This window comes from Capra hircus, chromosome 16 (assembly GCF_001704415.2).
Source record: "Capra hircus breed San Clemente chromosome 16, ASM170441v1, whole genome shotgun sequence".
Taxonomy (NCBI): Eukaryota; Metazoa; Chordata; class Mammalia; order Artiodactyla; family Bovidae; genus Capra; species Capra hircus.
Genome location: NC_030823.1, coordinates 5,289,046 through 5,302,253, shown reverse-complemented (window position 1 = coordinate 5,302,253; position 13,208 = coordinate 5,289,046). Strand labels below are relative to the sequence as shown.

At 38.2% G+C, this 13,208-nt stretch overlaps 1 protein-coding gene across 3 annotated transcripts in view; it reads left to right on the top strand.

Moving 5' to 3' along the window:
• CFH (complement factor H) overlaps positions 1–13,208 on the top strand; it is a 121,028-nt gene that overhangs the window by 38,215 nt on the left and 69,605 nt on the right. For all 3 annotated transcript variants that reach the window (XM_018060122.1, XM_018060121.1, XM_018060120.1), the window contains exons 8-9: positions 3,441–3,629; positions 4,050–4,226. In XM_018060122.1, the coding sequence (XP_017915611.1) occupies positions 3,441–3,629; positions 4,050–4,226 (366 nt within the window). The remainder of the gene's footprint in view (positions 1–3,440; positions 3,630–4,049; positions 4,227–13,208) is intronic.

Below are 13,208 nucleotides of genomic sequence, written 5' to 3'. Positions count from 1 at the left end.
TAAAGAAGACATACATATGGCTAACAAACACATGAAAAGATGCTCAACATCACTCATTATTAGAGAAATGCAAATCAAAACCACAATGAGGTACCACTTCACACCAGTCAGGATGGCTGCGATCCAAAAATCTGCAAGCAATAAATGCTGGAGAGGGTGTGGAGAAAAGCACCTATTGTTTTAGATGCCTGCGTGCGCACATGCTAAATTGCTCAGTCATGCCTGACTCTTTGCCACCTTCGCTCTCCATGGGATTTTCCAGGCAAGAGTGCTGGAGTGCCCTCTTCCAGGTGTTCTTCTCAACTCAGGGACTGAAACCTGCATGTACTATGTCTCCTGCATTGGCAAGCAGCTTCTTTACCACTTGTGCCCACTGGGAAACCATTGTATTAGATACATAGCCAAATTACCACATTTCCCAGAAAACATTTTGGCTTAGGACAACACCCCTCCATATTCTTAGAGCTCCTGTGGGTCAGGAATGAGGAAGGGCCTTCACTGTCTGGTTCTGAATCACTATGCATGGCTGGCAGTCAGGGTATTGACCTGGGCCACTGTCACCTGGAGGCTCAGCTGGGCTGGAGACTTTGCTTCCAAGTTGGCTCACTGTCTTGGCTTTGTGGGGAGGCCTCAGTACCTGACCAGCCGGGCATCTCTGCAGGTCACTTGAGAGACAGCTAGCTTTCCTCAGGGGCAGTGACCCCAGAGAGGGAGGAGGAATCCTCTACACCAGGTATGACTTGGTCGCACACTGTCTTTCAGTCATGTGTATTCTTTAGAAATGAACACTAACTGCACACTCAGTGGTGAGGACTTAGGTTCTAATGTTTAAAGAGAGGAGTGTGGAAGGCGTTGTGGACTTTCCTAAAACCATAAAATATAGAAAAACGTCAGGTCAGCTGAACAAAGTATTTTCTGGGGCTGCTTCCTTTACTCCTCAACTTCCTCTAAGTTGCCTCTAAACAATCTTCTTTCTAACAGTACACTGTAAAATTTCAGCATACTTAAACCAGTTATTCCATGAAAGAAAACTAATGATATAAAACAGTTCAATGACCTTAATGGTAATTCCAAGCATACATTTAAAATGAATTTTCAAAGCATAAGTTCCATTAAAATAAAGGTATTAGCAGTATGAAACAGATTTTAATCTGCATAAGAATTTTAAGAAAAATATTTCATCTTGTTTAAGATGGATTTATGAAAATGGTGCTGTGTGCTTAGTCGCTCAATCGTGTACAACTTTTTGTGATCCTTTGGACTATAGCCTACCAGGATCCTCTGTCTGTGGAATTCTCCAGGCAAGGATACTGCAGTGGGTTGCCATTTCCTTCTCCAGGGGAATCTTTCTGACCCACAGATGAAACCTACATCTCCTGTGTCTGCTGCATTGCAGATGGATTCTTCACCACTGAGCCATAGGGAAGCCCTTTGAAAATGGTAGATCAACCCAATTCTATTTATATCACAACAAGGTTATCCCACAAGGCACCTTGTGAAGTTCTTGTTGACAACATGAGGAAACTATTTAAATAGTTTATCGATATTCATAGTTTCATTAGATGAGCTGATTATCAGATGCAGGACTTTGTTGTCAGGCCTGTTCCCTTCCTCTTTTGTATGATCAGCTAGTTTAATGCTACAAAGGAGATGCATCTGGAATGATACACAGGTGCTGAAAGTGAACCTATATTAGGACAAATTCATCACTCAGAACAACTCCCATGTGTGAGGGTGGACCTAATAACATGACATTTAAAATTAAAATTTAAAAATTATAAGATCCTGGGCCTGGATCTTTGGAGTAACTTGCAGAGGTACAGAAAGACTAGAAACACTTTAAAACTGAGTGAATACTTATTATCAATTTTGAGATCAATCTGAGCCAACATTATGATGGACAGCCAAGCCTGCTCATGAGACCTGAACCTGTGTTGGTAGGAGTGTAAGAGAAGAATGAGGCTGTTCTGAGTCCTGACAAAGTCAATGCCATTCTAACTATAGTGGACTCTTATATGTGCTTCAATAAATGATCTGGTTAGAGAGACAAAGACAGATTCACATGTGCCCAAATAAAAGAGAGGAGGAAAATAGCTCACGCCAGTGATAGTAATGATGCTTACTTAATTATGCTCTCTTTGTGTGTACCTTTTGGAAGTGAGTGTCAGAGGATTGTTTTACTGTATTCATATTCTATGATGCATCAAAATGATAAATGTACTAGTTCTGAAATCAGATCATCAGAACTCAGATCTCTCCTCTACAATGTAATGACAACATTAATTGAGTTCTTTTCACTTGGTTCTTGCAAATACAAAGACTCAAACTTGCCCAACATAGAATTATTGAAAGATACACATATCTTAACATACATGATGAAATTTGTAAAATTCAAGGCTGAAGAGACAATGTTCTAATCTCCAAAAAGTAGTGGACAGAAACCTAAACTATTACTTAAGAGGAATCAAACTACGTAAGCATTTCAAACTTAAAAATGCAGACAAGCTTCAAAAGAGTGGGGGAAATCTATCAGTGATGAGAAATGCAGACTACAGGCCATGAGAGGGTATAATTGACAAGTCTTTGTTAAAGAAACGGATTAAGATATGCAGAGAATCAAATTTTATACTTCACATAGCAAGCATATACATGAAAATTACTCAATATATGCTAATAACAATAAAATGTAATTATGTTATACCTCATTTAAAATATTTGTAAGAAATACTGAAAAATACATCATTCTCCAATTAAAATTAGACCATAAGTGACAAGGGTTTCCCTTCATCTTAACCATTTAAATATTAAGAATTATTCATTGTTCATTTCTCTGATTAGACAAGCAAGGGAAAAGATATCTTAATGTCTAGTTTGATGGATAAATAAGAATGTTACTCTGTGTGATCTGATCAATGAAAAATTGTTTTGGTTCTCTCTATATATCACATATTTCCAATAAACAGAAAAGTAAACTAATGAATGATAATTGTAAAAAAATCTGTTTGATTCCTACATTGACTTGGTATGAAAATAAATGTCAAGGTTCTGGTTTCTGATGAGAAAGGAGAAGAAAGAAAAAGAAAGCAGATGAGCCACAAGATAAAATCTGTACTTTCATCTCTTGATTAAGATGCTAATGTAGTCAACCAAGGTTGTGACTTCTGTACTTAAGGAGAATTTATTTAATAGATCTGTGTAGTTTCCTACCAAGAGAATCCACATACACATTTTACATAATATACCCACAAGACACAATTTGATCTTCATTAGCAAGGAGTTCCTTATACACTTCAATGATCTGAATTTTCTATAACTTTTTTTCCCTAGAAAGCATAATGCAATGAGTGTAATTAACTGAACAAGGATATAATTCATAGATGAAATATTAATTCAAATTGTATACTGAGGTAAAACATTATTTCTGCTCTTTTTATTCGAAGGGAAACCTTGTGATTATCCAGTAATCAAACATGGATGGCTATATTATTCATACAGAGGATACTTTCCAGCATATGTAAATCAACAGTTTGTCTATTCCTGTGATCGGTATTTTGTGCCTCCTTCACAACGTTCCTGGGATTACCTGACTTGCACAGCACAAGGATGGTCTCCAGAAGAACCATGCCTCAGTAAGTAAACCTCTTTAAGTTTATATGCATAATCTTTGAAAGAGTGAAGAGACAAAAGTTGACAAGTGAGTACAGTTAAGTATTATGTAACAACAGTAAGGCCAAGGGATGAGTTCTATGAGCAAAAAATCCAATAGAACTTCCCTTTACTAGAGGCTTTTCATGTAAATCCTGTGAGAGATACAGAGACTTTACAAGAATATCTGCATCATTTATACATATTTTAGTCATAAAACTAAAGGCAAATAATATGGAATGTTATCGTTTTCATTTTCCACAAATGTGGTAGTAGCTTCCATTTTTATTGTTACATGTTTTATTTGAATACTAATGCATTCTTATGTAAATTCTATAATCTTTAATGTACTATTTTCCCAAATTTATGTTGTTCTTCTTTCATATTAATTTTATGATCCTAAGGACAATGTATTTTCAATTATTTGGAAAATGGATATAACCCACATCGTGAAGAAAAATATTTACAGGGTAAAACTGTAAAAGTTCACTGCTATGAAGGCTACAGTCTTCAAAATGATCAGAACACAATGACCTGCACAGAGAGTGGCTGGTCTCCTCCTCCCAGATGCATCCGTGTCAGTGAGTAAACTGGGCTGAGATCCCAGATGTTCATAATTTTCTAAGACTCAGCTGTATTATCCACTCAAAAAGTTTATATGAAATTCTTGTTTTGCCAACGGACCTATTTTATTGTTTACAAGTGTCTATGAGTGTACCTATAGGCGTCTTGATAAGTATGTAACAAAGTCTGCTGCTGCTAAGTCGCTTCAGTTGTGTCCGACTCTGTGCGACCCCAGAGACGGAAGCCCACCAGGCTCCCCCCATCCCTGGGATTCTCCAGGCAAGAACACTGGAGTGGATTGCCATTTCCTTCTCCAATGCATGAAAATGAAAAGTGAAAGTGAAGTTGCTCAGTCATGTCCAACTCTTCGTGACCCCATGGACTGCAGCCTACCAGGCTCCTCCACCCATGGGATTTTCCAGGCAAGAGTACTAGAGTGGGGTGCCATTGCTTTCTCCATATAACAAAGTACATGTACCTATTGATAGACATTAGTCAAGAAAATAGGAAAAGATCCACAAAGAAGAAACCTGTAATAACAGAGTGAGGTCAGAAAGATGTCAGGAGTCTCACTGTCTCTCCTGATGTAAACACAGACTTTGACCATCATTTGTGGATAAGAGGATCTTTGTGGGGGTCCAGGAGTCTAGCAGAGGCACGACAGCATGCTGCTAGAGCACAAAGATTGAAGACTGGATTTCTCACTGAAGGTTAGAGCAGTAGCCTCGTTTTGCCCCTGAGGTGGCACTGCTTAGTGCCAAGACAGACCCCTCAGCACAGGATTTTACCTGTGGGGAAAATAAAAGCATGTGAGCAAGTGCTGCATCCTCATCTTCCAGCCCTCTTCTCTCTCCCCTTATCCAGGCCACTGGGGTCACCTACATGGCTGGGATGGGGAGAGGCCAGGAGCACAGCATCCAGGGCTAGAATTCTTCAAGGAACATGGCTTCTACTGACCACGTGGAGACCCCACCAGGCAGCCCCAAACCATTGCAGACACTGTGCTTGTAGTTCTGCTCACTCCTGGGCCCCTCATCTCATCTACATCCCTTCCCCAGGGCCAGCTCCCTGTGTAAGTCCCCACGGTGGCACCTAGACCTTTGCAGATGGCCTGTGGGACATCTAGAAGCCAACCTGTCCCCATGGGTCTGTGAGAAAGCACATGAATGTGAGCAATTGACATTGCCCCAGGGAAGCAGCCAGGAAACTGTCAGCACAGAGACTGTCTGTGCTGCGTGGATAGAAGCATATGAGCTTCAGAATTCTTTCCTAGGAGGAGTTGAGTAGATGGGACAGGTGTCTCCTTTAAAAATGTCTGAAAAGTCTCAAAATCCCTAGCAATGTGACAGTGTACTTCCCTCCCCAGGTCAGTCTGTAAAGACTGGAGGGAGTGACTGCTTCTTTAAATGCAAACACAGCAACTTGAGACTTCAATGGACATAGACATCAAAGGACTAAAATGTTAACAGAGAAACACAATAGTTTTTTAGTTACTGACCCCAAATAATAGATGTGGACTATTTGTCTGAGAAGTAATTCAAATAATTGCTTAAGAATTTCATTGAGGTAGAAGAGAACAGTGAAGGAAATGGCAACCCACTCCAGGATTCTTGCCTGGGAAATCCCATGGACAGAGGAGCCTGGAGGGCTACAGTCCATTGAGTCTCAAAGAGTCAGACACAACTGTAGTGACTTAGCATGCAAACATGCAATCCTTTATATTTAGAGTAATTATTGATAGATAAGGATGTATTAATATTATCTTTTTTATTTTACAGGATGTTTTATAGTTTCCTAATTCTTTCCTTCCTCTGATGGCTTGCCTCTTTGAATTCATGATTTTTGTAGTAGTAGGAGGCATTTAATAAACTTTTCTTTACCATTTGTGAATCTAGTATGGATTCTTGCGTCTTTTACCTTGAGATTTACGTAAAATTCCTTACAGAGAGAGCACTGTATTTTATGCTGATAATATATGAACATCATCCACATATTAAATCTCCTTCCTTTTACCCTTCTCCATTTTATCTTTTTGATATCATGATTTACCTCTTTTTATAATGTGTACTTAATTAAAAAATAATTGTAGCTATAGTAATTTTTTTATTCCTGTACTTTAACTCTTAAATAGCTGTGTTTAACATTCCATCTCAAGGTACTGCAGTGTTCTGAATGTGAGTGTGCACTTAAATTTACCAGTGTACTAGGTATTTTCATGGAATGAATTAGCATTCTTTTATTTCAGCTTCAATAATTCCTTTTAGCGTTTCAGTAAGGAAGGTATGTGTGCCTGCTCAGTTACCTCAGCTGTGTCTGACTCTTTGTGACCCTGTGGGCAGCAGCCCGCTAGGCTCGTCCCTCCATGGGGTTCTCCAGGCAAGAATACTGGAGTGGGTTGCCATGCCCTCCTCAAGCAAGGTCTAGTTGTGTTCTCTTTCCTTAGTATTTGTTGGTCTGGTGAAATCTTTATATTCTTTTCTTTTCTGAATGATATTTTCAAGTATTCTTCTTTGGTAGTTTTTTCTTTCAACACTTGGAATATATCATCCCACTTTCTCCTGGCTGAGTAGGTTTCTGCTGAGAGATTTGCTAAGATCCAAATGAAGGCTTCTTAGTAAATTTCAAGGTTTCTGTTTTGTTAGCTTGTTTGTTTTTTCTTCATGCTGCTTGAAGGCTTCTCTAGTTTTCTTTGATTTTTGCAACTTTATTATAAATGTGTGTTGTAGAGGATTTTTTAAGTTGATTTGGTTTGGTCACCTGTAAGCTTCCTGAACTTAGATATTCAAATAGCATCCTTAATTTGGGAAGTTCTCAGACATTACTCCTTAAATACGTTTTCTGCCTCATCTCCTTTTCTCCTCCTAGAACTTCAGTAATTTGCAAATCGGTTCTGTTTTCAATGTAGCATAGATCATGTAGCCTTTCTTTGTTCTTTTTCATTCTTTTTTTTTTTAAATTTAATTTTGTTTTTAATCTCCCTAGACAGGGTAACTTTGATATATCGTCTATCTCACAGATTCTTCTACCTTTTTGACTCTGTGGTTGATGCCCTTTAATGAATTTTTTCATTTCATCCTTGGAACCTTCAGCACCAGAGTTTCTGTTTTTTTATGAATTGTATATTTTTATTAAACTGCTTGTTTTGTCCATTGTTTATTGTTTTCCTGCTTTTGTTCAAGTATCTTACTGTATTTTCTATAGCACACCAAGTTATTTAAAATGGCTATTTTGAATTCTTCACTGAATAAATCACACATTGCCAATTGGATGTGAATACTGAAGATTTTTATACTTTGTTTTATATATGTTGTTCATGTTCCTTAAAGTTTTGTGGTGCTGTTTTTCTAATTAAAGTTCCAGTCTCCTTTGGGTGAGAGACAACTTCCTTCAACCCTGCTAGAGACTCCACAGCTATTTCGGATCTTCTGTAGTGGGACCTGCTGACACTTCTCATCCCTGTTTTGTCAGAATTCGTGTGCTTGTATGTCTTGTCTAGATACATTAGTGCACAGGAAATGGTACTGACAGCCTGTCCTTTGTTTCCCCCAAAGTAGCACTACATCTTTTTAAAATTTTTTTTTTACTTAAAAAATTTTTATTTTAAAGGAGGCTAATTACTTTACAATATTGTAGTGGTTTTTGCCATACAGTGACATGAATCAGCCATGGGCGTACATGTGTTCCCAATCCTGAACCCCCCCCACCACCTCTCTCCCAATCCCATCCCTCAGGGTTATTGCAGTGCACCATCCCTGAGCACCCTGTCTCATGCATCAAACCTGGACTGGCAATCCGCTTCACATATGACAATATATATGTTTCAGTGCTACTAATTTTGTGTTCTTGTTCTGGGCCACAGATGTAAGCCAAATTTATGTGCGAGCTCACTGGTGGTCTGTCAAAGGTTGCTCTTCCCTCTTGGTTAGTTGTAACCACAGGGATCTGGCCACAGGGTGGAAGGGTGTGTCAATGAAGCAGACAGAGGTCCACTTGTCAATACCTGGAGTTTCACAGAAGGACTTAGATCCATGCATGAATTTTACAGATAGGTTTTCCAGGACTGCTAGAGTGCAGCTGAGAGGGAATTGAGATAGTTCATGAGCCACTGTAGGCATCACAGTCAAGACAGAGATCTGTCTGCCTTTTACCTCATGCATGCATGAGTGAGCCTCCTCCTGGGTCCATTGGCATATTGAATTTCAAGGGTGGGTGGTTGTTAATTTTATATTTATTTTTAATGGAAGTATACTTACTTTACAGTATTATGTTGGGTTCTACCAAACATCAACAAGAATCAGCCATAGATTTACCCATGTCCCCTCCCACATGAACATCCCTCCCATTTCCCTGCCCATCCCACCCTTCTAGGTTGTTACTGAGCTCTGGATTGATTTCCTTGAGTCATACAGCAAATTCCCATTGGCTATTTTACATATGGTAGTTTAACTTTGCATGCTAACCCTCTCTGTACATGCCACCCTCTACTTCCTCCCTGCCAGCCGTGTCCATCAGTCTGTTCTCAGTGTCTGTGTCTCTATTGCTGCTGTGCAAATAGGCTTATCAGTACAATATCTCTAGATTCCATGTATATGTGTTAGTATATGATATTTGTTTTTCTCTTTCTGACTTACTTCACTCTGTATACTAGGCTGTATGTTCATCCACCTCTTTAGGACTGACTCAAGTGCATTCCTTTTTGTGACCGAGTAATATTCCACTGTATATATGTAGCACAGCTTCTTTATCTATTAATCTGTGGACATCTATGTTGCTTCCATGTCCTAGCTGTTGTAAATGGAACTTCAGGGAACATTGGGGTACATGACTTTTTCAATTTTGGTTCCCTCAGGGTATATACCTAGGAGTGGGGTTGGTGGGTCATATACTGGTTTTACTCCTGGCTTTATAAGTACTCTCCATATTGTTCCTTATAGTGGCTATATCAATTTACATTCCCACTAACAGTGCAAGAGGGTTCCCTTTTCTTCACACCTTCTCCAGCATTTATTGTTTGTAGACTTTTTAATGATGGTCATCCTGACTGGTGTGAAGTGATGTCTCATTGTAGTTTTGACTTGTGTTTCTCTAATAGTGATATTGAGAATATATTCATGTGTTTATTAGCTATTTTAGGTCTTTAGGCAAATGTCCATTTAGGTCTTTTTTCCCACTTTTTGATTGGGTTGTTTGTTTTTCTGGTATTGATTTGTATGAGCTGCTTGTATGTTTTGGAAATTAATCCTTTGTCAGTTGTTTCATTTGGTATTTTTTCTTTTCCCATTCTGAGCATTGTCTTTTCACCTTATTCATAGTTTCCTCTGCTGTGGAGAAGCTTTTAAGTTTAATTACGCCCCACTTGATTATCTTTGTTTTTATTCCACTGCTCTAGGAGGTGGGTCATAGAGGATCTTGCTGTGATTTATGACATAGGGTGCTCTGCCTGTGTTTTCCATCCATTTTGAGTTTATCTTTGTGTATGGTGTTAGAAAGTAGTCTAATTTCATTCTTTTCCATGTAGCTGTCAAAGTTTTCCCAGCAGCACTTATGAAAGACCCTCTATTTGCCCCATGGTATATTCTTGCCTCTTTTGTCAAACATAAGTTATTCGTAGGTGTATGGGTTAATCTCTGGGCTTTCTATCTTGTTCCATTGGTCTATATTTCTGTTTTTCTGCCAGTACCATACTGTCTGGATACCTATAGCTTTGTAGTCAGTCTGAAGTCAGGAAGGCTGATTCCTCTAGCTCTATTTTTCTTTCTCAAGATTGCTTTGGCTATTCAGGTCTTTTGTGTTTCCATATGAATTGTGACTTTTTGTTCTAGATCTGTGAAAAATAGCATTGGTAATTTGATACAGATTGCATTGAATCTTCCGATTATATTTGGTAGTATAGTCATTTTCATAATGTTGATTCTTCTAACCTAGGAACATGGAATATCTCTCCATCTCTTTATGTTGTCTTTGATTTCTTTCCTCAGTGTCTTGTACTTTTCTGTATACAGCTCTTATGTCTCCTTAGGTTTTTTCCCTAGGCATTTTATTCTTTTTGTCGCAATGGTAAATGGTATTGATACCTTAGTTTCTCTTGCTGATGTTTCATTGTTAGTACAGAGGAATGCAAGTGATTTCTTTTTTTTAATTTATTTTTATTTATTTTTAGTTTTTTTTATATTTTTTAAAAATTTTAAAATCTTTAATTCTTACATGCGTTCCCAAACATGAAACTCTCTCCCACCTCCCTCCCCATAACATCTCTCTGGGTCATCCCCATGCACCAGCCCCAAGCATGCTGTATCCTGCGTCAGACATAGACTGGCGATTCAATTCTTACATGATAGTATACATGTTAGAATGCCATTCTCCCAAATCATCCCACCCTCTCCCTCTCCCTCTGAGTCCAAAAGTCCGTTATACACATCTGTGTCTTTTCTCCTGTCTTGCATACAGGGTCATCATTGCCATCTTCCTAAATTCCATATATATGTGTTAGTATACTGTATTGGTGTTTTTCTTTCTGGCTTACTTCACTCTGTATAATCGGCTCCAGTTTCATCCATCTCATCAGAACTGATTCAAATGAATTCTTTTTAACGGCTGAGTAATACTCCATTGTGTATATGTACCACAGCTTGCTTATCCATTCATCTGCTGATGGACATCTAGGTTGTTTCCATGTCCTGGCTATTATAAACAGTGCTGCGATGAACATTGGGGTACATGTGCCTCTTTCAATTCTGGTTTTCTCGGTGTGTATGCCCAGCAGTGGGATTGCTGGGTCATAAGGTAGTTCTATTTGCAATTTTTTAAGGAATCTCCACACTGTTCTCCATAGTGGCTGTACTAGTTTGCATTCCCACCAACAGTGTAGGAGGGTTCCCTTTTCTCCACACCCTCTCCAGCATTTATTGCTTGCAGATTTTTGGATTGCAGCCATTCTGACTGGTGTGAAGTGGTACCTCATTGTGGTTTTGATTTGCATTTCTCTAATAATGAGTGATGTTGAGCATCTTTTCATGTGTTTGTTAGCCATTCGTATGTCTTCTTTGGAGAAATGTCTATTTAGTTCTTTGGCTCGTTTTTTGATTGGGTCATGTATTTTTCTGGAATTGAGCTGCATAAGTTGCTGTATATTTTTGAGATTAGTTGTTTGTCAATTGCTTCATTTGCTATTATTTTCTCCCATTCAGAAGGCTGTCTTTTCACCTTGCTTATATTTTCCTTTGTTGTGCAGAAGCTTTTAATTTTAATTAGATCCCATTTGTTTATTTTTGGTTTTATTTCCAGAATTCTGGGAGGTGAATCATAGAAGATCCTGCTGTGATTTATGTCGGAGAGTGTTTTGCCTATGTTCTCCTCTAGGAGTTTTATAGTTTCTGATCTTACACTTAGATCTTTAATCCATGTTGAGTTTATTTTTGTGTGCGGTGTTAGAAAGTGATCTAGTTTCATTCTTTTACAAGTGGTTGACCAGTTTTCCCAGCACCACTTGTTAAAGAGATTGTCTTTACTCCGTTGTATATTCTTGCCTCCTTTGTCAAAGATAAGGTGTCCATATGTGTGTGGATTTATCTCTGGGCTTTCTATTTTGTTCCATTGATCTATATGTCTGTCTTTGTGCCAGTACCATACTGTCTTGATGACTGTGGCTTTGTAGTAGAGCCTGAAGTCAGGCAAGTTGATTCCTCCAGTTCCATTCTTCTTTCTCAAGATTGCTTTGGCTATTCGAGGTTTTTTGTATTTCCATACAAATCTTGAAATTATTTGTTCTAGTTCTGTGAAAAATGTGGCTGGTAGCTTGATAGGGATTGCATTGAATTTGTAAATTGCTTTGGGTAGTATACTCATCTTCACTATATTGATTCTTCCAATCCATGAACATGGTATATTTCTCCATCTATTAGTGTCCTCTTTGATTTCTTTCATCAGTGTTTTATAGTTTTCTATATATAGGTCTTTAGTTTCTTTAGGTAGATATATTCCTAATTATTTTATTCTTTCCGTTGCAATGGTGAATGGAATTGTTTCCTTAATTTCTTTTTCTACTTTCTCATTATTCGTGTATAGGAATGCAAGGGATTTCTGTGTGTTGATTTTATATCCTGCAACTTTACTATATTCATTGATGAGCTCTAGTAATTTTCTGGTGGAGTCTTTAGGGTTTTCCAGGTAGAGGATCATGTCATCTGCAAACAGTGAGAGTTTTACTTCTTCTTTTCCAATTTGGATTCCTTTTATTTCTTTTTCTGCTCTGATTGCTGTGGCCAAAACTTCCAGAACTATGTTGAATAGTAGCAGTGAAAGTGGACACCCTTGTCTTGTTCCTGACTTTAGGGGAAATGCTTTCAATTTTTCACCATTGAGGATAATGTTTGCTGTGGGTTTGTCATAGATAGCTTTTATTATGTTGAGGTATGTTCCTTCTATTCCTGCTTTCTGGAGAGTTTTGATCATAAATGGATGTTAAATTTTGTCAAAGGCCTTCTCTGCATCTATTGAGATAATCATATGGTTTTTATTTTTCAATTTGTTAATGTGGTGAATTACATTGATTGATTTGCGGATATTGAAGAATCCTTGCATCCCTGGGATAAAGCCCACTTGGTCATGGTGTATGACCTTTTTAATGTGTTGTTGGATTCTGATTGCTAGAATTTTGTTGAGGATTTTTGCATCTATGTTCATCAGTGATATTGGCCTGTAGTTTTCTTTTTTTGTGACATCTTTGTCAGGTTTTGGTATGAGGGTGATGGTGGCCTCATAGAATGAGTTTGGAAGTTTACCTTCCTCTGCAATTTTCTGGAAGAGTTTGAGTAGGATAGGTGTTAGCTCTTCTCGAAATTTTTGGTAGAATTCAGCTGTGAAGCCGTCTGGACCTGGGCTTTTGTTTGCTGGAAGATTTCTGATTACAGTTTCAACTTCTGTGCTTATGATGGGTCTGTTAAGATTTTCTATTTCTTCCTGGTTCAGTTTTGGAAAATTGTACTTTCCTAAGAATTTGT